The sequence below is a fragment of the Salmo salar genome, chromosome 22 (assembly GCF_965601325.2).
Source record: "Salmo salar chromosome 22, fSalSal1, whole genome shotgun sequence".
NCBI classification, from domain to species: Eukaryota; Metazoa; Chordata; class Actinopteri; order Salmoniformes; family Salmonidae; genus Salmo; species Salmo salar.
In genome coordinates, this window is record NC_138312.1 from 35,897,310 (window position 1) to 35,924,546 (window position 27,237).

A 27,237-nucleotide genomic window follows, 5' to 3' on the forward strand; every position below is an offset into this window, starting at 1 on the left:
TGAAGATCTCTGGGTTAAGTGAATTATCACTTCTACCTCTAATCAGCAATCATAGGATTCATTCATGCTCCTTATATGCCAGGTTAGGGTTACACACACATTTTCTGTCATGGTCTATGGACCCCCTGAAGTAGCCTTGGCCACGCCCTGGCCACCCCATGTATAAAACTGTAGTTCCGCCACTGACTGGGAGACTAGTCAGGATCGAGGGAAAGATGAACGGAGCAAGTACAGAGAGATCCTTGATGAAAACTGCTCCAGAACGCTCAGGATCTCAGACTGGGGCAAAGGTTCACCTTCCAACAGGACAACGACCCAAAGCACACAACGCAGGAGTGGCTTTGGGACAAGTCTCAATGTCCTTGAGTGGCCCAGCCAGAGCCCGGACTTGAACCCGATCTAACATCTCTGGAGAGAGCTGAAAATAGCTTTGCAGCGACGCTCCCTATCCAACCTGACAGAGCTTTGGAGAATCTGCAGAGAAGAATGGGAGAAACTCCCCAAATACAGGTGTGCCAAGCTTGTATCGTCATACCCTGGAAAACTTGAGGCTGTAATCACTGCCAAATGTGCTTCAACAAAGTACTGAGTAAAGGGTCTCTATACTTGTGTAAATGTGATGTCAGTAGCAGCGTATGTGATGACCAAAAGGTTAGTGCAAAAAAAAAATAGTTAACCAAATAGCTACACGGACTAACTATTTACCTGTCTTATGGCTTGGGGGTTCAAGGTCCTGTTGGTTCCAGACATTGGTGCATCGGTACCGCTTACCGTGTGATCGCAGAGAGAACAGTCTATGACTTGAGTGGCTGGAGTCTATGACCATTTTTAGGGCCTTTCTGACACCATCTGGTATAGAGGTCATGGATGGCAGGGAGCTTGGCCCCAGTTATGTACTGGGCTGTACGTACTACCCTATGTAGCGCCTTGTGGTCACCAAGCAGTTTCAAATCAAATTGTATTTGTCACATGCGCCGAATACAAACGGTGTAGACCTTACCGTGAAATGCTTTCTTAGAAGCCCTTAACCAACAATGTAGTTCAAGAAATAGTTTCCATAACAAGCGGTGATGCAGCCAGTCAAGATGCTCTCAATGGTGAAGCTGTAGACTTTTTTGAGGATCCGAAGGCCCATGCCAAATCGTTTCAGTTTCCTGAGGGAGAAGAGGCGTTGTCGTGCCCTCTTCACGACTGTGTTGTTTGTGTATGGACCACGATAGATCATTAGTGATGTGGACACCGAGAAACTTGAACATTCCCGACTCGCTCCACTACAGCCATGTCAATGTGTTTCCTGTAGTCCACAATCAGCTCCTTTGTTTTGCTGACATTGAGGGAGAGGTTGATGTTCTGGCACCACACTGCCAGGTTGCTGACCTCCTCCCTACAGGCTGTCTCATCATCGTCGGTGATCAGGCCTACCACCGTTGTGTCGTAAGCAAACTTAATGGTTTTGGAGTTGTGAATGGCCACGCAGCCATGGGTGAACAGGGAGTACAGGAAAGGACTAAGGACGCACCCCTGAGGGGCCCCCGTGTTGAAGGTCAGTTTGGCAAATGTGTTGTTGCCTACCTTCACCACTTGGGTGCGGCCCATCAGGAAATCCAGGATCCAGTTGCAGAGGTAGGTGTTCAGTCCCAAGTTCCTTAGCTTAGTGATGAGTTTGGAGGGCACTATGGTGTTGAATGCTGAGCTGTAGTCAATGAACACCATTCTCACATAGGTGCACCTCTTGTCCAAGTGGGAAAGGGCAGTGTGGAGTGCAATAGAGATTGCATCATCTGTGCATCTGTTAGGGGAGTATGTGAATTGAAGTGGGTCCAGGGTCTCTGGGATGATGGTGTTGATGTGAGCCATGACCAGACTTTCAAAGCATTTCATGGCTAAACGTACAGTTGAAGTCAGAAGTTTACATACACCTTAGCCAAATACATTTAAACTCAGTTTTTCACAATTCCTGACATTTAATCCTAGTAAAAAATCCCTGTCTTAGGTCAGTTAGGATCACCACTTTATTTTAAGAATGTGAAATGTGAAAATAATAGTAGAGCGAATTATTTATTTCAGCTTTATTTCTTTCATCACATTCCCAGTGGGTCAGAAGTTTACATACACTCAATTAGAATTTGGTAGCACTGCCTTTAAATGGTTTAACTTGGGTCAAATGTTTTGGGTAGCCTTCCACAAGCTTTCCACAATAAGTTGGGTGAATTTTGTCCCATTCCTCCTGACAGAGCTGGTGTAACTGAGTCAGGTTTGTAGGCCACCTTGCTCACACACGCTTTTTCAGTTCTGCCCACAACTTTTCTACAGGATTGAGGTCAGGGCTTTGTGATGGCCACTCCAATACCTTGACTTTGTTGTCCTTAAGCCATCTTGCCACAACTTTGAAAGTTTGCTTGGGGTCATTGTCCATTTGGAAGACCCATTTGCGACCAAGCTTTAACTTCCTGACTGATGTCTTGAGATGTTGCTTCAATATATCCACATAATTTTCCTTTCCTCATGATGGTATGTATTTTGTGAAGTGCACCAGTCCCTCCTGCAGAAAAGCACCCCCACAACATGATACTGCCACCCCCGTGCTTCACGGTTGGGATGATGTTCTTCAGCTTGCAAGCCTCCCCCTTTTTTCTCCAAACATAACGATGGTCATTATAGCCAAACAGGTCAATTTTTGTTTATCAGACCAGAGGACATTTCTCCAAAAAGTACGATCTTTGTCCCCATGTGCAGTTGCAAACCGTAGTCTGGCTTTTTTATGGCGGTTTTGGAGCAGTGGCTTCTTCCTTGCTGAGCGGCTTTTCAGGCTATGTTGATATAGGACTCGTTTTACTGTAGATATAGATACTTTTGTACCTGTTTCCTCCAGCATCTTCACAAGGTCCTTTGTTGTTGTTCTGGGATTGATTTGCACTTTTCGCACCAAAGTACGTTCATCTCTAGGAGACAGAACACATCTCCTTCCTGAGCAGTATGACGGCTGCGTGGTCCCATGGTGTTTATACTTGCGGACTATTGTTTGTACAGCTGAACGTGGTACCTTCAGGCATTTGGAAATTGCTCCCAAGGATGAACCAGACTTGTGGAGGTCTACAAATATTTTTCTGAGGTCTTGACTGATTTCTTTTGATTTTCCCATGATGTCAAGCAAAGAGGCACTGAGTTTGAAGGTAGGCCTTGAAATACATCCACAGGTACACCTTCAATCGACTCAAATGATGTCAATTAGCCTATCAGAAGCTTCTAAAGCCATGACATTATTTTCTGGAATTTTCCAAGCTGTTTAAAAGGCACAGTCAACTTAGTGTATGTAAACTTCTGACCCACTGGAATTGTGATACAGTGAATTATAAGTGAAATAATCTGTAAACAAAAAACATTTACTTGTGTCATGCACAAAGTAGATGTCCTAACCAACTTTCCAAAACTATAGTTTGTTAACAAGAAATTTGTGGAGTGGTTGAAAAACGAGTTTTAATGACTCCAACCTAAGTGTATGTAAACTTCCGACTTCAACTGTAGATATTACAGACTGGGTCAGGGAGAGGTTTAAAATATCAGTGAAGACACTTGCCAGCACATGTTCTGAGTACGCATCCTGGTTATCCGTCTGGCCCTGCAGCTTTGTGAATGTTACTCATATCGACTATGGAGAGCGTGATCACACAGTCATCCAGAACAGCTGGTAATCTCTTGCAGGGTTCAGTGTTGCTTGCCTCGAATCAAGCATAGAAGGCATTTAGCTCGGGCCTGGGCAGCCGCTGCGGCCGGACCGGGTGCAGCCCCGCCACATCCGAGTGTCAGAGCCGGTGTAGTAGGATTCGATGTTAGTCCTGTATTGATGCCTTTCCGGTTTGATGTTTCTGCAGAGGGCGTAGTGGGTTTTCTTATAAGTGTCCCGCTACTTGAAAGCGACTGCTGTAGCCTTTAGCTTTGTGCAGATGTTACCCATCATTTTACCCATTGTTTATGGTTGGGATATGTACATACGGTCACTGTGGGGACGAAGTCATTGGTAAACTCTTCAATGGCATCGGATGAACCCCAGAACGTATTCCAAACTGCGCTAGCGAAACAGTCCTGTAGTTTAGCATCGGCAACATTGGACCACTTCCGCATTGAGCAAGTCACTGGTGCTTTTGTTTGTAAGCAGGAATCAGAAAGATAGAATTATGGTCAGATTTGCCAAATGGAGGGTGTAGAGCTTTGTATGCGTTTCAGTGTGTGGAGTAAAGTTGGTCTTGAGTTTTTTTGCCTCTAGTTGCACATGTGACATGCTGGTAGTAATTAGGAAAAACAGATGGTATGTTGTAAAGCTTAAGGATCTTGAAATGTTTAAGGATTAAGAAATTGCACAAATGCTCATCTCTTCAATAATAGAGGAATACTTTTAACATTGGTTCTTTCATGTGCTTAAAAATGTTCTGCTTGGCTCCTGAACAAATCCACCAGGAAATTGAGTTTGTGGTTGACAGATAATCTACTCTACATTGTCATGTGCCCCCTAGTGGTGAAAAGGGTGTGCTGGTGTACTCGAGCACACCCTTTTTTATTCATCAACATGCGCAGGTTTTACCTTGAACTGTAAAAACAGCAGATATTTTATTTCCCCAAAAGTGATTAAAGTTAACCAGTAATCTGCTTATTACAATATTGAGTTTATATGGACTGCCTCGAAATGCCACTTTCCACCCTATGGACCCTGATCCAAAGTAGTGCACTATAAAGGGAATAGGGTGCCATTTGGGACAAATCCATGGAAAGAAACATCTCTTTTTTTAATTCTTAAACCTGGGCATTGACAGTACAATCCCTGTATTGGCTAGACCTTTGAAAGACATACAGAACATTGAATACTGAAGAGAAAGACTGAAGAATATAATGACAAGCCCATCAAATGCATCATGTTTCCAATAAACCTGGAGCTATCTCGCTCTCTGGTCTTTGGATTTTCTCTAAGACTTGTTTACCGCCTTCTCAGAAATATTTGGTAAGTGAAGGTCCAGCTTTCCCCATCCTCAGTCCCCATACAGCCCTGTAGAGGCATTGTGTAAGATGATGCTTCAATCATATTGGGTCCAACTGGATTCCTCAGATTGGTGGAGGATGAGGGGAGTTTCCCCCATTCCATGTAAAACACTGAGCACCTAAGTGGAAAAGCTGGATATAAATAAAATGAATCAAACTGAAGACTTCTCCTCTAATCATCATCTTGCTCATTGTCAATCAAAACCATCTGTCGTCTGCCCTTGGCAGGGGCGGACTGCGTCCCTGTCAGCCCCGAGGTCCAGAGTGAGGGAGTCCTCTATCAGGAGAGGAGACAGCAATGCTAGCAAAACATGTCGTACTAATAATTTTGTTTCTTCTTTAACAAATGCCAGTCATTGTCATTCTTGCCAAACAAAGGCAAAGGAGTTTGTGGGTAAAACTAACAGGACTAGATTATGATTAGGTTAAAGCACAGTATCTCCATCCTCGTCGCTGTCAACAGCACTCTGCTTCTCTTGCTGGAGGTCTTCTTATTCTCTGAAGATCTGTGATGGTCAAGGAGAGGAGAAAACAGGCAGAAAATAAACAGGCAGCGCTATGCTATTGCATAAGAAATACACTGTGTACAGAATGGAGAACTCTCACCTCTGAGGTGCACTGTCTGAATCTATATCCTCAACAGGTGTGAAATCTGAAGAGAAAGAAATGGCTTGTCAGATATAAGTGGATGTTTGCGCATATACAGTAGTTAATCGCATTCCGATTTTTGGTAACACAAAATAGCATCAGTAAAACAACGTACATTTGTGAAGAGTTTGATGGAAATATTACATCCTCTAATAAAGTTACGGTTAACTAAGCAACAACCTTGGATCAATTCTATGAGATCTCCACAATTCAGAGTTATCAATGGAGTATGAGATAATGGCTATTCACTAGTGCACTACTTTTGAACACAGCCAATAGGGTTTTGGTCAAAAGTAGTGCACTACATAGTGAATTGGGTGCCATTTCAGACACATCCAATGTCTTTAATCTGCTGACCTTTGTGTTCTGCTGAGGCAGATGGCTATTTCCTCTTGTGGGCCAGCAGCAGGCCTCGGAGGGCCTGGGCTCTCTGCTCATGGGAGTCTGCCTCCACCTGCGGCTGCTCCTGGATGGGGCTCCTTGGGAATGGCCGCTCTGATCCCTCTCCCCCTACCGTCGGGGATCCCCTTAACTGGGACGGGTTCATCTTGGCTGGGATCCTCCAGAACGTCTCCTAATCGATCATCAGACACACATTACCTATACAGTAGTCTATGGGAAAGCCTGCCGAAGTTTTGAAAAACACAGACATCACTTCAATTCCTTTTATTAATGCAACATTTACAAAGTTGTGTGCCTCATAAGCTGCATCTTGCCTTAAAGTTGGAATCCTTAATCGTGAAACTACCACGTCCGTTTGTGATAATACAACAACAAAGTGACTGCAAGCAATGCTGTTTTTTCTCTCGGACATCAATGAACAGCAGGAATATGTACTGCAATTTTTGGGTGCGCATTGCGACACTCACCTCCGCTCAACAACAAAAAAACGATGATGTCCACTGTGCCGACAGTGGCAGTTTCCCCTACTGCGGATTCCACCTTTTAACTAAGTAAATACTTTTGGGGCTTAGTCCTGCAATTTAATGTGGGTAAGACAAAAAAAAATGATATAAAAATATATATTTTTATATAGCTGAGTTTCCGCCTAAATCCCACCTGCTCATCGGCTGGTACTCGAACCCCTATTTGTGCTTGGACCCCTATTTTCCGTAGTAACCTCTGGAAGCTCCTTTTCTCCATTGCGTCCTCATTCTCCTCCGTCAGAGGGACAGGTGGTACAGGCTGAGACAAGCCTGATGACGAAAATAGAATATTAACTGCCACAATAAATCACAAATGTCCTCAACCACACTTCAAAGATGCAGCAATTCACAATGATAAAGGAATACATACTAAGTGTCCCCCTCCCCCAGTACTTTTAGTCATTTTTTACGTGAATTTCCACTCACCTTCTTCCTCACGGTCATCTGCTGTTTTGTTCAGGCAGTTCTGTAGCCACAACAGGGGTCCTGACATACCTATAACAAAATAATACAGCTTTAGGGACCATTTTTCAAATGTTGACAAACAAACTGTTTTGGGGCCTTCTTGCCAATGGGAAATCTTCTTTGATTTTGTGTAATGTTAAAATGAAAAGAACCTCCTACTATACTGATACCTAGATGGGGTAGTCTGTAAAAATATGAACATGAATGCCCTGCTCTCACCTTCCTGCCGTAGACTGTACACCATGGTCCCCAAGCTGGCATTCTTCTCAACCGTGCTTTCCCGCTCTGCTACCCTGCTTTTCCTCCATCTGGCTCCCTGAGCCTGCCTCTCCTGCTCCTCCCCCTCGCTCTCCTCCTAGTGCATCATCATTATCTCAGCCCATGGATGGGCTCTTCTGTTAGACCGCCATGAGGTCAGCCAGAAACTCTTCTTCAGTTTAACAGATTACACACCAATACTTTGACTTTCTTCAGTCATAATAGTAGTGCTACTTTTATGACATTTCTAGACTGCCAACCTATTCGATACTGGACACCCAATACAATAAGAGTCAACAAATGTGAAATAAATTCCCCTCACCATTCCAATCCCAGAGCTCTTCCCCGGAGCGTTAGGGTTGCGGCATCTTCTTCTTGTGGAGTTCCTGTCAGTCGGAGACTAGGCCCATGCTGAGCAGCTTTTCCACCAAGCGGGCACGGGACCGTTTAGCCACCAACCTCTTCAGGATGTTCCCCAGCACGTCTACGGAAATATAACAATCACTCAGAACTGGGTTCAAATATTATCTGAATTCAAAATACTTTAGCTGGGCTTGATTGAGCTTCCCTGGCACAATGGAACCAATAGAATGAGCGCAAAACGGCAAACTGAAAGATTTCAAATAGTAATTTAACCCAGGTCTGCAACCATTATCACCACGGAGACGAAGAATACTGCAACCCTTATCAACATGGTAACATTGTCTAGCGTCGGAATCAAGAAAACCTTCAAAACGTACCATCCGAGTCTCTGAACTCCTCAAACAGCATCTGTAGCTCTTCCTCCTGTTCCTCTGTCCACAGGACAATATGAGTGCCTTTCCTTCAGGGAAGTCAGATCACAGGTTACAGGTCAGGTTTTGTCCTTTCAATACTCTAACTAGTACTGACATGTAAACAGTATGTTACATCCACAGACATTAATATAGAATCTCAAATGGTAAAAGCTAGCAGGTTACAGGATGTAGCCTAGACATGATGGCCCCCAGACAGACACTGACTGACCTCAGTTTCTTCAGGTCTTTGACACCGTCCACCAGTCCCATCGCCACCAACTGGGCCACCACTTGCTGACGCTGATGGGTGGTGTTGCTAAGCAACGGCAGCAGAGTCTCCACAATGTGTGGCACTGTGAAAGTCAAAAGTTCAAGGACAGAATATGGGACAAGCATATCTATGTATGGAATGGTTACCATAAAACACCAGTTAAATGAAATGATTGGTGATAAAATGTCAGGAAATTAAAAATGAGTGGTGCCGTTTGTTTACCTTCAGAGTCGCGGTGCTCCTTGTAGAGTGTTCACAGCGTCTCCTCTTCCTCTGGCATCCATTTTGCTTTCTTCTTGGACCCCTCTCTGAAACAAACATGAGAACAATAAATCACTTTTAAAAATGGAAACCTTGAAAAGCGCATAGTAAATGCGCACACACTTATTTAATTGACACCCAGGCACATACACACACCCTTCTCCAGGCTTGCTGTTGCCTTCTGTCATCTCACGTACAGCTCCCACATTCTTCAAGAAGAGCAGCTCTACGTAGGCCTTGTTTTTGGCCGCCAGGGCAAGGAATCGGTTCAGCACAAACTTAGCAAAGGTCACCAGCTCCTGTAGGAGGAAGAGAAAAACATGAACTTGTAATTGTATTATAGTCCTTGTGCCTGGGTTAACCCTCTAGAGTAGATGTCCCCATGTAAATTGAATTAGCATAATAAAAAAAATCAGTCTGTTTAAGCTAGAGATCTTTTTTGCATGGGCTCAATCCACCGCATCCGCCAATGGCAGCCTTCCGCATCTGCGGTGGAAGGTGGCCGAGCTACAAGTGTCACGTCTGCTCCTGCCATGCCCTCTAGTGATCATCCTGTGTCTCCTTGACCTGCCGCCGCTCCCCCAGTGCTCTCTCCCTCTCTGTGTGTGTGTGTGTGTGATTGTGTGGGTGGAGACAGGTGTGCTGGAGTCAGAGCAGATACCCATCAGCTGCAACCTGATCCATTATCAAGACCTCTACAAATACTCAGTCCTGCCACTTCCACACTGCCAGATCGTAATCTCTGCTCAGTTAGTCCATGTTTCTAGCCGTTTCTTCCTGTTTTCCCTTGCCTGACGAGGTTTTCATCTCCACTACAGTTGAGCCTGCTCTGACTTTGATCCCTGTCTCCAGTCCGACTTCTCATCAGTCCTACTACTCTGTCCTGGATTCCCCATTCTACGCTCCCTTGGATTCCCCTCCGGACCTGCTTACCCTGTCCCAAAACCTCTCGCTCCAACCTCAGCCTCCGCACCTGGTTTCCGGCAACCCGCCCGAGCTTCCCCTGGCCTGCACTCAATCTTCCCAACCGTGTTTCAATAAATACCCTGGTTACCTCATCCCAGTCTCCTCGTCGGAGTCTGTTCTTGGGTTCGCCTGTTCCGCTCCGCGTGACAACAAGCAGTGTTTGTCAGACCCCGAGACAAAAACTTCTGTAGCGCCTGAACAGTTTTGGCTACACACTGATATGACTCGCACAAACACGTACGTGTCGGTTGTTTTGCTCTAGGACGCTCACAAGCCTCATCTGAAGGTAGCCCGGGAGCCAGTTATAAAAAAGAATATGGAAGCATACTCAGTGTACTAAACATTAGGAACACCTTCCTAATATTGAGTTGCCCTCGTCAGGGCATGGACTCTACAAGGTGTCGAAAGCGTTCCACAGGGATGCTGGCCCATGTTGACTCCAATGCTTCTGACATTTGTGTCAAGTTGGTTGAATGTGATTTGGGTGGTGGACCATTCTTGACACACACGGGAAACTTAAGCGTGGAAAAACCCGGCAGTGTTGCAGTTCTTCATACAGTCAAACCGGTGAGCTTGGCACCTACTAACCCATTGAAAGGCACTAAAATCTTTTGTCTTGTTCATTCACCCTCTGAATGGCACACATACACAACCCATGTCTCAATTGTCTCAAGGCTTTAAAATCCTTCTTTAACCCATCTCCTCCCCTTCATCTACACTGATTGAAGTGGATTTAACAGGCGACATGAATAAGGGATCATAGCTTTCACCTGGTCAGTTTCATGGAAAGAGCAGGTGTTCATAATGTTTTGTACACTCTGTATATGGAAATAGTTTAGTGGCTAGAAAAAGGGGGTTAATATGTGTAAAAAAATATGTAAATAATTTCCTGATCTTTCTTATCTCTTAGATATAGGCCAGACATTTTAAAACAAGCTTCCTTTTAATTAATTTTTTGACTTTCCATGAATGAATCGCTTATTCAAAGCTTTTCTATGGGCTAATCATTTGTTAATATTTGTTTTGATACATAAAGTGGTCATCAAATATCAAATAATATGTAAATGATCCTTGGTATGACAATTTTAAAACAATTCCAAATGTTAGCTTAGTAGAACCCCCCCCCCCCCCCCCCCCCCCAGCTTAGACTGAAGGATTTTTCACCCAAAGGGGCTTGATCTCAATGAATATAATTTTAGTTACCTCCTCATCCATCCTACGTTCAGGGGGGATGGGTCCCTGGGAACAAAACAAACAGTGTCTCTTCATGGAAAGAACGCACATCCAAATGCGCATCAGCCCAGCTTGAAAAAAAAGGAAAAAAAGGGGGTTCTAGTCATTTTAGTACATATGAATGTATCTGCTACTGTACATCTGTCAGATTAAATCATATTGATCCCATGTTTTATAAAGTACCACAGACAGACACTCACTGGGCAGGTTGGCTAACGGGATCTGTTTGAGGAGCTCCAGTTCCTCCTCTTGCTCCACATCAGCTGAACCAAACACATCTCCCTCCGGCCACACCTCCCTGTGAACAGTAATATTTAGAGAGACAATTATGACAACATTACTTTTTGTGATTACAAAGTCAATGGTCCAAAAAGTAGGCTCAGATCAAGATGCTGTTTTGACCATTGGTGGATTGACCCACGTGGATGTAGGGCACTTTGAGTTTAAGAAAAGGACATTCAAATAAAATTAACAAGTATTAGTATTCAATGGCAGATGCATCTACAGTATAATAGACTTTCCAAAAATAAGTCTACGGGAGCTAAGTCAAATTGAGTGGGACTGACCTGGCGGCTCGGAGCAGGCCCAGAGCCTCAGGGCCCAGTCTGTTGAACAGGGAATCCTGGATACGCACCATGGCCTCCGTCCTCTGCTCCTCCAGGGGAGTGTCTGACGCAGCGTCAAACGGCACAGCGCCCTCTGTCAGAGCCTCCGACAACTGCAGCCACACAGAAAGTGAGACCCAGATTCAGCACTCGTACACATGCTGACAGCAACACAATAGGGCTGCATCTCAAATCAAATTGTATTTGTCACATGCGCCTAACACAACAGGTGTAGACCTTATTGTGAAAAGCTTACTATAAGCCCTTAATAAAGCAGTTAAGAAAATAGATGTAAGAAATAACTTACTAAATAAACAAAAGTAAAAAATAAAATAAAAAAGTAACAAAACATTTATGAGGCTATATACAGGGAGTACCGGTACCGAGTCAGTGTGCGGGGTAGGTAGGGGTAAAGTGACTATGCAAAGATAATAAACAGCGAGTAGCAGCAGTGTAAAAATAAATGGGGGTGGCCATTTGATTAATTGTTCAGCAGTCTTATGGCTTGGGGGTAGAAGCTGTTAAGGAGCCTTTTGGACCTAGACGTGGCGCTCCGGTACCGCTTGCCATGTGGAAGCAGAGAGAACAGTCTATGACTTGGGTGACTGGAGTCTTTGACCATTTTTTGGGCTTTCCTCTGACACCGCCTACTATATAGATCCTGGATGGCAGGAAGCTTGGCCCCAGTGATGTACTGGGCCATACGCACTACCCTCTGTAGCGCCATACGGTCGGATGCCGAGCAGTTGCCATACCAGGCGGTGATGCAACCGGTTAGGATGCTCTCGATGGTGCAGCTGTGGAACTTTTTGAGGATCTGGGGACCCATGACAAATCTTTTCAGTCTCCTGAGGGGGAACGGCATTGTCGTGTCCTCTTCACAACTTTCTTGGTGTGTTTGGACCATGATAGTTTGTTGGTGATGTGGACACCAAGGAACTTGAAACTCTCGACCCGCTCCACTACAGCCCCGTCGATGTGAATAGGGGTATGTTCAGCCCTCCTTTTCCTGTAGTCTACGATCATCTCCTTTGTCTTGCTGACATTGAGGAAGAGGTTGTTGTCCTGGCACCACACTGCCAGGTCTCTGACCTCCTCCCTATAGGCTGTCTACCTCAATAGATGAAACAGTCTTCCTCTACTTGTCTCATGTAATACATCTGCACTGATCTGATCTACACATACATAGGGGAAAGCAATATGGTATTTGATTATTTGCTGTCACCAGTCCAGCTCTTTCAGACTAGTCAATATTATGAAGGAAACAAGACAAGGAGAGGAATCCACTTTAGACAGATGCACCCATGAACTCTTCCCTAGCTGTTTGTTGCAGTCTAATACTACAAGGTGAAGCCATGAGGGCAGCAATGCAACCATCTGGCTCAGTGAATGGAATGGACTGGTGGAGAGTAGACAAGAAAAGCTAGCTGCTCCACATGTTAACTGTCCCCTGGCTGACCCTAAGGCTGATCCCCAACAATGACCTTAAAGCCGATGGCCTTCAGCTCCTCTGCCACGGCCCCCCATGTCACTAGGGACAAAGGGTTGGGCCGTCAATTGATGTTTGTATGTTCAAATCAACAACAATCGGTTTTCAAAAACATACGTCTTTGGCAAAAGATAGCAAAATTGCTAAACTATGTGATTCACTATTCCCACTCATTCCTTCAGCCCGTCACCCCTCTAGGGCCCCCTATCTGTCTGTGAGTAGAGGTTGAGGCTCACCTGCACCACCAGGTTGTTGCGTCCCTTGCAGAAACGCAGGAAGAGATGGGTGGACTCTAACAGGTCCCTGATGAAGGAACGCAGCTGCTTGATCTCATCAAACTTCCTCAGCAGAGTCAAGAAGATCTCCCTGTACTCCATCAGGTAGAAGATGTTACCTAGAGGGGAGAGAAAGGATTTAGATGTTTAGTTTAGAAAAATTATGAAAGAGAAAACAAAGAGGTGATGAAACAAGAAAAAAGGAGGAGAGGAAGAGAGGGGTCTCACTCGATGACGTTGACGCCCTGTCTAATGTTCTCGTCTCAGGAGCGGTCCATCTCGTTCACCGTCAGCAGCAGCTCCTGGCACGCCTTCAGAGCCAGGTGCATCCTGGGAGAAAAATACAAAAATGTATTTCTTACGTTCAAAACCAAAGATATACAAATATTTATAAGTTATCCTCCATGTGGGCCCCAAATGGTCCATTATGATAACATTCCAGTTTGACTTCAAACTTTTGGTGCCAACATGGCGGCCTTAAAACAGTTATAACCCAGTTCGCCACATCCACCTACAGGACCAGGACATGGCCTCCTTGCGGTCAGTGAGCATCATCATGTAATAGTTGGTGATGTTGCGCTCGATGAAGTGGAAGACACGGATGCACATGGTTTAGGAGACCAGGTCGGCACGGAAACAGTTGACGCGGTTGAAGGCCATGAAGAAGCTGAGGGCCCAGAGATAGTAGGTCTCGTCATACTGCTGCGCCTGTTCCCTGATCAGCCCTTCCTGTGGAACCAGACAGAGACCGGGGGTGCTTTCAGTTCACTTGAACATTTGTGGAATGGTTTGTACTGAGCGACACGTTTTTCCAAAACGTTCTTGAACAGACTTGGAGATTCCTAAGCTCCGTTCGGTGGGTGTGCTGGGGTGGGGCTTGTTGCAATGAGCGGCGTATTTAAAAAGCACTAAGCATTTTGAACCCACAATCCCTCCCCATTTTTCAACTGGTCATTTAGAACAGCACTGTTTCAGTTCAATTGAAAATTTCTATTACGTTTTTATGTACGGAACGCAGCCCAGCTATCACTGCTGTGGCAAACTGCACTTAGATCAGATCTGTTTACATATGTAGGCCTGAGAGATGGCACCGAAGAATATGGCTGACGTTTTACATTCTCCCAACCAATTGTGCAATTTTGTTATTTTTCTTGCGTTTTGTGTAACTTATTTTTTTACTTATTGTGTACATAATGTTGCTGCTACCGTCTCTTATGAACAAAAATAACTTCTGGACATCAGAAAAGCGATTACTCACCACGGACTGGAAGAAACCTTTTCCTTTAACGAGTCTGATGAGAAGGATATCCTGCTTTCACAGGAACAGGCCCAAATCCACGCCTTTTGCGTGAAGAAAAGACGCCGGAAAAGGGGACGCAGATCGGGGATCCTTCTGAGAATCTGGAGGCGAGCAAGTAAACTCCCAATGCCTTCCAGTCTCCTTGCTAACGTCCAATCGATAGAAAATAAAATTGATGACCTATTATTAAGATTATCCTACCAACGGGACATTAAAAACTGTAACATCCTATGTTTCACAGAGACGTGGCTGAACGAAGAAATGGACAATATAGAGCTGGCAGGATTTTCCATGCACCGGCAGAACAGAGACGCTACCTCTGGTAAGATGAGGGGTTGGGGTGTGTGTCTTTTTGTCAATAACAGCTGGTGCGCGATGTCTAATATTAAAGAAGTCTCAAGGTATTGCTCACCTGAGGTAGAGTACCTTATGATAAGTTGTCGGCAACACTATCTACCAAGAGAGTTCTCATCTGTATTATTCGTAGCCGTCTATTTACCACAACAAAGCGAAGCTGGCACTAAGACCGCTCTCGACCAACTCTAAGGCCATAAGCAAAGAAGAAAATGCTCACCCAGAAGTGACCGGGGACTTTAATGCAGGCAAACAAATCAGTTTTATAAAATTTTTACCAACATGTCACAAAAAAATCCTAGACCACCTTTACTCCACACACAGAGATGCATACCTTTTCACTGGTCAGGACATGACTGCCATGGATTACAGGCAACATCCGCATCGAGTTAAAGGCTAGAGCTGCCGCTTTCAAGGAGCGGGAGACTAATCCGGATGCTTATAAGAAATCCGCTATGCCCTCAGATGAACCATCAAACAAACAAAGCATCAATACAGGATTAAGATTGAATCCTGCTACACCGGCTCTGATGCGAGCCTACCAGACGAGCTAAATGCCTTTTATGCTCGCTTCGAGGCAAGCAACACTGAAGCACGCACGAGAGCACCAGCTGTTCTGGATGACTGTGATAACGCTCTCGGTAGCCGATGTGAACAAAACCTTTAAACAGATTACCAGGATGTGTACTCAAAGCATGCGCGGACCAACTGTCAAGTGTCTTCACTGATATTTTCAACCTCTCCCTGACCGAATCTGTAATACCTACATGTTTCAAGCAGACCACCATAGTCCCTGTGCCCAAGGACACTAAGGTAACCTGCCTAAATGATTACCGCCCTGTGGCACTCGCATCGGTAGCCATGAAGTGCTTTGAAAGGCTGGACATGGCTCACATCAACATCATCCTCCCGGACACCCTAGACCCACTCCAATTCGCATACAGCCCCAACAGATCCACAGATTACGCAATCTCAATCGCACTCCACACCGCCCTTTCCCACCTGGACAAAAGGAACACCTATGTGAGAATGCTGTTCATTGACTACAGCTTAGCGTTCAACACCATAGTGCCCTCAAAGCTCATCACTAAGCTAAGGACTCTGGGACTAAGCATCTCCCTCTGCAACTGGATCCTGCACCCTCAGGGGTGTGTACTTAGTCCCCTCCTGTATTCCCTGTTCACCCACGACTGTGTGGTCAAACACGACTCCAACACCAACAGTGGTAGGCCTGATCACCGACAACAATGACATGGCCTATAGGGAGGAGGTCAGAGAACTGACAGTGTGGTGCCAGGACAACAACCTCTCCCTCGATGTGAGCAAGACAAACAAGCTGATCATGGACTACAGGAAAAGACGGGCCAATTTACTGAATGGGGTTACAGCACGACCTAACACAGTGAACTCTGACCTTCTCCTCGTAGGGGTCAGCGGAGACAGGCAGTACATTCCTGACCAGCAGCAGAATCCTCTCTATCAGCAGGTTGTCCTCCTCCTGCCTCTGCTCCCAGTCCTGGGAGACGAGAGCGAGAAGAAGCAGATAGAGGGAGAGAGGGAATTTTTTAACACATGGCCAATGCTTCTCACTCTCTTTTTTGGAAAATATTATTTGTGGAGGACTCTATTCTGTGGTGTTGGTCTGAAAGTGCAACACTCACTAGTTGCAGCAGATTGTACAGGGTTTTACTCAGAACTACAAAAACACTCTCATTGGCAAAGGTCTGAGAGATGGGGAGAACAGTCAATCACACCGTAGTCCTCCACTCTTCCCCACTAGAGTGGGCTCAAATAGATAATCATCACAGATTATGCATCCCAAATGGAACCCTATTCCCTATATAGTGCACTACTTTTGACCAAGGCCCATAGGGAGGGGATATTCGATCAAGCAACCTTTCGGTTACTGGCCCAATGCTCTAACCACTAGGTTACCTGCCGCCCAAAAATTAACCAATAATTGAGGGGAGAAAATACACAACGATAGAAGAAATGCCTAAATAATTTATATATAAATAGATCTGGGCAAATGGCTCTGGTTGTAACTCAAAGCTGTAAACGAAAAGCATCTGAAAGTCATTTCCAATTGCCTTTTACAAATCTGAATCTGAAAAAAATTCAAACAGTCCCTTTACAAGTCAGAATGTTGAATAAACGTCATTTGAACTTACTCCACCTGTTGTCTGTGTGGTTGGTACTTTTGTCTCCTGAAACTTGAGACAAAAGCGATTCACCCATTCTAACCAGGGGTTTATATTTTGCGCAGGGCAGTACCAGCTTTTTAAAAAGGTCGGTTTAATAATACTTTCCTGTGGATGTGGATATTCTCTCAAATTTGAAAGACAAAAGAACCAACCGCACAGACAATAGTTAAAGTTCAAATGAAGTGTATTAATCTTTCTGGCTTGTAAAGGTCACTTTCCACATTTTTGCAGTGTTTTGTTTCAGACTGTGTAACCAAGGTATCACAGACTGATGTATTAGGCAACATCTCCAAGAAGCAGTCAATGTTTACTTCTCGAAGCCTAAATGTTCTCAGGTATGGGTGAACCTAGAAATTCACACCTCAAGTCATTCTAGCAAACCAAGTTCCTTCTGCCATACCAATGCCTATTCCATGTTTCCATTAGCCTACAACCTCAATATGCGTAAAGTAAATTGGGTGGACTTAGTCTTAATTGTTTAGGTGAAAATTAACAGTATAAAAATGCAATAACCTAGCCCAAGAATATTTAACTCAAGAGTTTAAAAATGAGATTACACAAATGTATACTACTAACAAAATGTCAACTCTCCTATGTTACACACATTGCATGCATTACTTTTCCAGAAGTTGCATAAAGGCTCTCAACCACAAATTAGACACTAACACAGTCAGCTACTGGAAAAAAAACATCCCAAATACACAGTATCATGAGGACTAAAAAAGTAGGCTTAACTGCAAACAGAACATGAACTGATACATCTCATTCTCTCATGTCATAATACAGGTGTTGTGCCAAAAATCTCCCCCCTGACAGAATTCTCCCCCCCTTAGCAAAAAATGCAAAATGCAACAATTTCAAAGATTTTACTGAGTTTCAGTTCATATGATGAAATCAGTCAATTGAAATGAATTAATTACGCCCTAATCTATGGATTTCACATGACTGGGAATACAGATATGCATCTGTTGGTCACAGATATCTTTAAAAAAAAAATGTACCTCAGGATCTTATCACGGTATCTCTGTGCATTGCAATTGCCATCTATAAAATGCAATTGTAGCTTATGCCTGCCCATACCATAACCCCACCTCCACTTTGGGGCACTCGATTCACAACGTAGACATTACCATACACGTGGTCTGCGGTTGTGAGGCCGGTTGGACGTACTGCAAAATTCTCTAAAAGGACATTGGAGGAAGCTTATGGTAGAAAAATGAACATTAAATTATCTGGCAAAAGCTCTGGTGGACATTCCTGCAGTCAGCATGCCAATTGCACACTCTCTCAAGACTTGGGACATCTGTGGCATTGTGGTGTGTGACAAAACTGAACATTTTATAGTGACCTTTTATTGTCCCCAGCACAAGGTGCACCTGTGTAATGATTGTGCTGTCTAATCAGCTTATTGATATGCCACACCAGTCAGATGGATGGAGTATCTTGGCAAATAATAAATGGTTACTAACAGTGATGTAAACTAATTTGTGAACAAAATGTGAGAGAAATAAACATGGAAAATCTTTTGGAAAATTTCTGCAATCTTTTATTTCAGCTCATGAAACATAGGACCAACACTTTACGTGTTGCATTTATATTTTGTTCAGTGTATCTAATGTTAGCTAAATATGGTAATTAATCAATTGGCTACATTTCTTTCAATTTACCTGTTAGCAAAGGTGCCAGCTAGAGATGACGTGCAGGAGCTTGCAGGGACTTGTAGTCTTGCATGATGTGATGCAAATGAGCATTTTTGAATTGAGCACAAATAGAGCCAAATATATTGATAAAAGTCACCTTGTCCAAGAGAGATTTACATGGTTATCAAAACGTCATGGCAGGGTAAGCCTACACGAAACACAGCCCTTATTTTAAGTGTTTCTAAAATCTCCTATGGGAAAAATGTATGGTAGAAAAAAGGATTGGAACAATTTCCTTGTTTAACCGCTAGGTTTTGTGGGTATTATGACACCTCCATTGGTGGGGCTCTTTTGAGTCTTCACATAGGAATGGTGTCACGTGATCGATGGCTTTGTCCATTAATTTAATACAGTCATTGTTAGTTGAATGGCAGCGAGTTTCACTCCACTGTTATGGAAGATTTAACAGTTATGAGACACACTCGATTCCTATAACAGAAACAATGAATCTCATGGTTTGCTGTCCAAATTGTTTGCTAAGTTAGCTAGCTAGCAAATAATGGCCTGTGTTTGTTCGTTTACACAATCATTCAATCACACAATTTTGGCAATTATACATACCAGACCAAGCCGTAGTGATGACAAAAGGGACCTTTGTGGTCAGACTACATTAATCAGTATCAATATATTTCCTTAGATATTAGCGAATTAAAATACAATAAGAGTCCATGCACTATCCAGTTTAGCGCCAAATCTCGCGCCTAAACGATTCATGACGATTCTAGCAGTGTTACCAACTCCTCAGTAAGGAAAGTAGCTATTGGCAGTCCTAAAAGTCGCTAGAAGTTGCTAAATGACATCATCACCTAATTTGCATAATTGGCCATGTGCATGTAATTGTGATGGATGCTGTAGGAGAGAGGAATAACGTCGTGGGAGAGACAAAAAGTGAGTAAAAAACACCCTAAATGTTTAGAACTACAAATTAACTTTCTTCTGTCGATTCTTGTTTTGTTTAAATGTCACAATTCCAACCCTCCTTCTTTATCCGGGCTTGAGACTGGCAAAAGTGACCCAAAAGAGACACTCTGGCGGAGTTACTTTGTTTTTTATTTAATTTTTTTGTTGTTTAGTTTTTTACATTTACATCCCGCCCTGAATGTAAGCCAGGGTGGGATCAGCCAGCGGCGGCTTCCCGCATGCACGATTCATTTGCAGTCTGGATGCGGAGGGGTGAACATCTCCTGCTCTGACTGCAGCTGGGAGGGACTGCTGCGCGAGGACTGGACTGTGAGTGCTTTGGGACGGGGGTGGGGCCCACGGCAGAACCCGCTGCTCGTTGAGAAGAGTAAGAACGATACGTGCTTTCACGTCAGCATCTCCGAAAGTCTCCAATAACACCAGAAAAAGTCCCTAGATTTGTCGCTAGTCGCTTTTTTGAAAATGTGTCGCTAGAGGGGTCTGAATACTCGCTAAATATAGCAACAAAGTCGCTAAGTTGGCAACACTGGATTCTAGTCGGATGTTCATCTTCTTTGGGATTTGTTTGGAGGACCGCATCCAACTTTTTGGTGCATACACAGCCGCCTAACATACTGGAGTGTGAGGCCAGTCACGGCCTACCAACATAAAATCCACTTCATTAGTCCTATTCCTCTAAAAAAGTGAAATATAGCCCTAGACACCACCACCTACACTAATTAAACACACACTATCGCCATTCCACTACTTTGACCCTATCTGCTCCTGCACCATGCCAACGGCCTGGGAGGACGGGACACCACCCCTCAACACACCCTGTAACTCTTCTGAAGTCAAATCTTGTATACCCAAATACTTCTCTGGAGATACTGCTACAACATCTATTTTCTGTGATTTACACTCCATTTCTGTGGTACAGTTGATAACCATTGATATGAACGATAAGAAGCCAACCGTATTGAAGCATAAATCACTCGTCGTTGGCCCTCTGTTCTGGCACAACTCTACTACTCACTGAAATCCTTTCAGGATCCCTCACCCTTGACCCATCCTCCTCTACTTTCTTCACTGCCTCAGCACACAACACTTTCTGCACTACTTTGACTCTGGCCACTTCAGTCTGCCTCTCTCGCACTGGACACTTCCGATCCCCAGCAACATGGGCACCCCTACAGTTAACACACACAATTTTACCGAAACTACACAATCCTCTGTCTCATGCCCTCCTGCATACTTCCCACATCTTTGAATCTCCTTCCTACACACTGCTGCGACATGACCATAAAATGTTGCACCTGAAACACCACAGTGGATTCGGCACAAAAGCTCTAACTGGATAACTGATTTATCCTAACATGACTTTGTTGACTTTGAAAGGCAGCGAACAAGTACACAGTAAATTATACAGTGTTAAATCAACAGTGTTTGTGTTAAATTTAACACTGGTCCAGTGTCTATTCGGGTCCACACTTTTCAGTGTTAAATTAACACACTGTTTAATGACAGCCTTATTTGCATATTTCCCAGGGTGCCTTGCCTTTTGAGTGAATTGTAGAGTTACTCCCCTTGACTGTATTTGTTAGTGACAGAGACATGGTTGTTGCATTCATTCATTTTCAGTCCTGTCGCCTTCACCAAGTCAGATCCTACACAAATATGTTATCGTTAAAATCCAATTATTTAAGATGATAAGATACATTTTCAGAAGGACTTATTTTGAGTATTTATTTCTCATGTCACTATTTTAAAAAACTATTTATCTTTAACTCTGCATTGTTGGAAAATAACCGGTAAGGAAGCATTTCACTGTTCTACAACTGTTGTTTACGAAGCATATGACAAATACATTTTGATTTGAGTTTTTGTATTCAGAATTACTGCCAGGGTTGGGAAGACAATATGAGAGGAATTTGGCCCGGTGGCCAGTAAAATTGTGCCTTTTTAAGTTGCGCATCGCACAGATTTCGGACCCGAATGTTAACCTGGATAGTAGAAATAACAGTTTACTAACCCAGCTGGCCAGTGCCCCAAAATCCTTGTCGAGATGGGTGTGAAAGAGCTTGACTGGCCTGCACAGAGCCCTGACCTCAACCCTCATCGAACACCTTTGGGATGAATTGGAACGCCGACTGTGAGCCAGGCCTAATCGCCCCACATCAGTGCCTGATCTCAGTAATGTTCTTGTGGCTGAATGGAAGCTAGTCCCCACGGCAATGTTCCAACATCTAGTGGAAAGCCTTCCCAGAAGAGTGGAGGCTGTTATAGCAGCAAAGGGGGACCAACTCCGAGCAGGTGACCGCAAACTTTTAGTCATGTAGTGTATATGAAAACGGCGCATAAAAAAAGTAAGACATTTTAAAAACTGTGATTTTCACTTTAAGATTTGCGGTGATGTGGGGAGCAAGAAAATAACCTACCTTGGGCTAGAAACTCTGTCTTTTTATAATAATAATTTATTACATTTCTTTAGCACTTTTCATAGAATCTCAAAGCTCTAAAAGAACAAAAAAATTAAATAAAACCAATATATCATGACAGGTCAACCAATAGAGGCCAAGTCTTTGAAAGCTGCATCCTCCAAAGATGGAGAATGTCAGTTCATGGCTTGAGCGAAGGGAGCTAGACAGAGGATGGTAGATGACGGTGAAGTAGTCTGCTGATGATCTTGTATTGGGCAAGTCTGGGAACCAGCCTGAATCTTATAGCCACTGGACTTCTTTTTATTATGGGGGTGGGGGGTTTACCACGGATCATAGAAATGCGCTGTTTTCACATACAGTGCCTTCAGAAAGTATTCAGACCTCTTGAATTTTTACTACATTTTGTTACATTACAGCCTTATTCTAAAATGGATTAAATAAACATTTTCCTCAGCGATCTACACACAATACCCCATAATGACAAATCGCAAACAGGTTTTTATACCTTTTAGCAAATGTATTAAAAATAAAAAACAGTAATACCTTCTTTACATAAGTATTCAGACCCTTTGCTATGAGACTCGACATTGAGATCAGGTGCATCCTGTTTCAATTGATCATCCTTGAGATGTTTCTACAACTTGATTGGTGTCCACCTGTGGTAAATTCATTTGATTGGACATGATTTGGAAAGGCACACACCTGTCTATATAGGCAGACGGAAGCCATTCCTCAGTAAAAGGCACATGACAGCCCACTTGGAGTTTGCCATAAGGCACCTCAAGACTCCAGCAAGATTTTCTGGTCTGATGAAACCAAGATTGAACTCTTTGGCCTGAATGCCAAGTGTCACGTCTGGAGGAAACCTGGCACCATCCCTACGGTGAAGCATGGTGGTGGCAGTATCATGCTGTGGAGATGTTTTTCAGAGGCAGGGACTGGGAGACTAGTCAGGATCGAGTGAAAGATGAACGGAGCAAAGTACAGAGAGATCCTTGAGGAAAACATGCTCCAGAGCACTCAGGACCTCAGACTGGGGTGAAGGTTCACCTTCCAACAGCACAACGATCCTAAGCACAGAGCCAAGACAACGCAGGAGTGGCTTCGTTACAAGTCTCTGAATGTCCTTGAGTGGCCCAGCCAGAGCCCAGACTTGAACGCGATTGAACATCTCTGGAGAGACCTGAAAATAGCTGTGCAAATCAAATGAAATCAAAGTTTATTTGTCACGTTCGCCGAATACAACAGGTGTAGACCTTACAGTGAAATGCTTACTTACAGGCTCTAACCAATAGTGCTGAAAAAAAAGGTATGTGTGTGTGTAGGTAAGTAAAGAAATAAAACAACAGTAAAAAGACATTTGAAACTAACAGTAGCAAGGCTATATACAGACACCGGTTAGTCAGGCTTATTGAGGTAGTATGTACATGTAGGTATGGTTAAAGTGACTATGCATTAATGATGAACAGAGAGTAGCAGTAGCGTAAAAAGAGGGGTTGGCGGGTGGTGGGACACAATGCAGATAGCCCGGTTATCCAATGTGCGGAAGCACTGGTTGGTCGGGCCAATTGAGGTAGTATGTACATGAATGTATAGTTAAAGTGACTATGTATATATGATAAACAGAAAGTAGCAGCAGCGTAAAAGAGGGGTTGGGGGGGGGGGCACACAATGCAAACCATTCAGGAGTCAACCTGTTCAGGAGTCTTATGGCTTGGGAGTAAAAACTGTTGAGAAGCCTTTTTGTCCTAGACTTGGCACTCCGGTACCGCTTGCCATGCAGTAGTAGAGAGAACAGTCTATGACTGGGGTGGCTGGGGTCTTTGACAATTTTTAGGGCCTTCCTCTGACACCACCTGGTGTAGAGGTCCTGGATGGCAGGCAGCCATACGCACTACCCTCTGAAGTGCCTTGCGGTCAGAGGCCGAGCAATTGCCGTACCAGGCAGTGATGCAACCAGTCAGGATGCTCTCGATGTTGCAGCTGTAGAACCTTTTGACGATCTCAGGACCCATGCCAAATCTTTTTAGTTTCCTGAGGGGGAATAGGCTTTGTCGTGCCCTCTTCACAACTGTCTTGGTGTGTTTGGACCATTCTAGTTTGTTGTTGATGTGGACACCAAGGAACTTGAAGCTCTCAACCTGCTCCACTACAGCCCCATCGATGAGAATGGGGGCGTGCTCGGTGCTCCTTTTCCTGTAGTCCACAATAATCTCCTTAGTCTTGGTTACGTTGAGGGATAGGTTGTTATTCTGGCACCACCCGGCCAGGTCTCTGACTTCCTCCCTATAGGCTGTCTCGTCGTTGTCGGTGATCAGGCCTACCACTGTTGTGTCGTCTGCAAACTTAATGATGGTGTTGGAGTCGTGCCTGGCCATGCAGTCGTGGGTGAACAGGGAGTACAGGAGGGGACTGAGCATGCATCCCTGGGGAGCTCCAGTGTTGTGGATCAGCGTGGCAGATATGTTGCTACCTACCCTCACCACCTGGGGGCGGCCGGTCAGGAAGTCCAGGATCCAGTTGCAGAGGGAGGTGTTTAGTCCCAGGTTCCTTAGCTTAGTAATGAGCTTTGAGGGTACTATGGTGTTGAACGCTGAGCTGTAATCAATGAATAGCATTCTCACATAGGTGTTCCTTTTGTCCAGGTGGGAAAGGGCGGTGTGGAGTGCAATAGAGATTGCATCATCTGTGGATCTGTTTGGGCGGTATGCAAATTGGAGTGTGTCTAGGGTTTCTGGGATAATGGTGTTGATGTGAGCCATGACCAGCCTTTCAAAGCACTTCATGGCTACGGACGTGAGTGCTACGGGTCTGTAGTCATTTAGGCAGGTTGCCTTTGTGTTCTTGGGCACAGGGACTATGGTGGTCTGCTTGAAACATGTTGGTATTACAGACTCAATCAGGGATATGTTGAAAAAGTCAGTGAAGACACCTGCCAGTTGGTCAGCACATGCCCGGAGCACACGTCCTGGTAATCTGTCTGGCCCCGCAGCCTTGTGTATGTTGACCTGTTTAAAGGTCTTACTCACGTTGGCTACGGGGAGCCTGATCACACAGTCGTCCGGAACAGCTGATGCTCTCATGCATGTGTCAGTGTTGCTTGCCTCGAAGCGAGCATAGAAGTGATTTAGCTCGTCTGGTCGGCTTTTGTCACTGGGCAGCTCGCAGCTGTGCTTCCCTTTGTTGCCTGTAATCCATGGCTTCTGGTTGGGGTATGTACGTACAGTCACTGTGGGGACGACGTCCTCGATGCACTTATTGATAAAGCCAGTGACTGATGTGATGTATTCCTAAATGTCATCGGAAGAATCCCGGAACATGTTCCAGTCTGTGATAGCAAAACAGTCCAGTAATTTAGCATCTGCTTCATTTGACCACTTTTTTATAGACCGAGTCACTGGTGCTTCCTGCTTTAATTTTTGCTTGTAAGCAGGAATCAGGAGGATAGAGTTGTGGTCGGATTTACCAAATGGAAGGTGAGGGAGAGCTTTGCACGCGTCTCTGTGTGTGGAGTACAGGTGATCTAGATTTTTTTTCCCTCTGGTTGCACATTAAACATGTTGATAGAGATTTGGTAGAACTGATTAAAATTTCCCTGCATTAAAGTCTCCGGCCACTAGGAGCGCCACCTCTGGGTGAGTGGTTTCCTGTTTGCTTATTTCCTTATACAGCTGACTGAGTGCGTTCTTAGTGCCAGCATCTGTTTGTGGTGGTAAATAAACAGCCACGAAAAGTATAGCTGAGAACTCTCTAGGCAAGTAGTGTGGCCTGCAATTTATCACAATATACTCTACTTCAGGCGAGCAAAATCTAGAGACTTCCTTACATTTACAAATATGCACAGACTGCCCCCCCACCTCGTCTTACCGGAGTGTGCTGTTCTATCCTGCTGGTGCAGTGTATATCCCGCTAGCTGAATATCCATGTCGTCATTCAGCCATGATTCCGGGAAACATAGGATATTACAGTTTTTGATGTCCCGTTGGTAAGATATTCGTGATCATACCTCGTCTAATATATTGTCCAATGATTGCACTTTGGCGAGTAATATTGATGGTAACGGCAGCTTTCCTACTCGCCTTCTGGGGTTCCTGATGAGGCATCTGGCTCTTCGTCCTCTGTACCTGCGTCGCTTCCTCTTGCGAATAACTGGGATGTCGGCCCTGCCGGGTGATTGAAGAATATCATGTGAGTCTTGCTTGTTGTTGAAAAAATATTTGTCTAATCCGAGGTGAGTGATCGCTGTCCTGATATCCAGAAGCTCTTTTCTGCATAAGATACAGTTGCAGAAACATTATGTACAAAATAAGTTACAAATAACGCGAAAAAAAACCACATAATAACACAATTGTTTGGGCGCCCGTAAAACTGCTGCCATTTCTTCCGGCGCCATTTTACTAGTGCAGCGACGCTTCCCATCCAACCTGATAGAGCTTGAGAGGATCTGCAGAGAAGATTGAGGAAACTCCCCAAATACAGGTGTGCCAAGCTTAGAGCGTCATACTCAAGAAGACTCAAGGTTGTAATCACTGCCAAAGGTAAAGGGTCTGAGCTTGTTTTATAAGCTCATGTGGGCTGGGAATCCTGCATTTTTTTTTAATGAGGAAAAAAAAACAATTTAATCAATTTTAGAATAAGGCTGTAATGTAACAAAATGTGGAAAAAGTCAAGGTGTCTGAATACTTTCCGAATACACTGTATTACCTCAACAACCTGGTACCCCTGCCCATTGACTCAGTACCAGCACTCATTTTATATATCCTCGTTATTGTTATTTTATTGTGTAACTATTCTTTTTGCTAATCTTTTTACTTTTTAACTCTACATTGTTGGGAAAGGGCTCGTAAGCATTTCACAGTAAATTCTAAAGATGTCATATTCGGGCTACTTCTCTTCCCCCGCATCGTCCTTATGATTGTGCCATTGATCTCTTCCCCGGCAACACTTCACCTCGTGGTCGGCTATATTCTCTGTCCAGCCGGAGACCAAGGCCATGGAGGAGTACATTGAGGATTCTCTGGCTACTGGAGGCATCCGTCCGTCTGCATCTCCTGCCGACGTGGGGTTTTTCTTTGTGGAGAAGGACAAGACCCTGCGTCCATGCATTGACTACGGGGGTCTTAATGATATAACG

At 44.3% G+C, this 27,237-nt stretch overlaps 1 protein-coding gene and 1 pseudogene across 1 annotated transcript; both read right to left on the reverse strand.

The window, feature by feature from the left end:
- Positions 1-4,487: 4,487 nt before the first annotated feature.
- LOC145850363 (protein timeless homolog) lies at positions 4,488-7,480 on the reverse strand. Its single transcript, XM_082967500.1, has 7 exons — positions 7,475-7,480; positions 7,290-7,425; positions 7,032-7,100; positions 6,739-6,875; positions 6,037-6,253; positions 5,638-5,683; positions 4,488-5,537 (listed from the first exon to the last, which is right to left on the reverse strand). Exons 1-5 carry the CDS (start codon positions 7,478-7,480, stop codon positions 6,062-6,064), a joined length of 540 nt encoding a protein of 179 aa, XP_082823626.1. The 3' UTR covers positions 4,488-5,537; positions 5,638-5,683; positions 6,037-6,061.
- Positions 7,481-7,575: 95 nt separating this feature from the next.
- LOC106583246 (protein timeless homolog) lies at positions 7,576-27,098 on the reverse strand (annotated as a pseudogene).
- Positions 27,099-27,237: the final 139 nt, after the last annotated feature.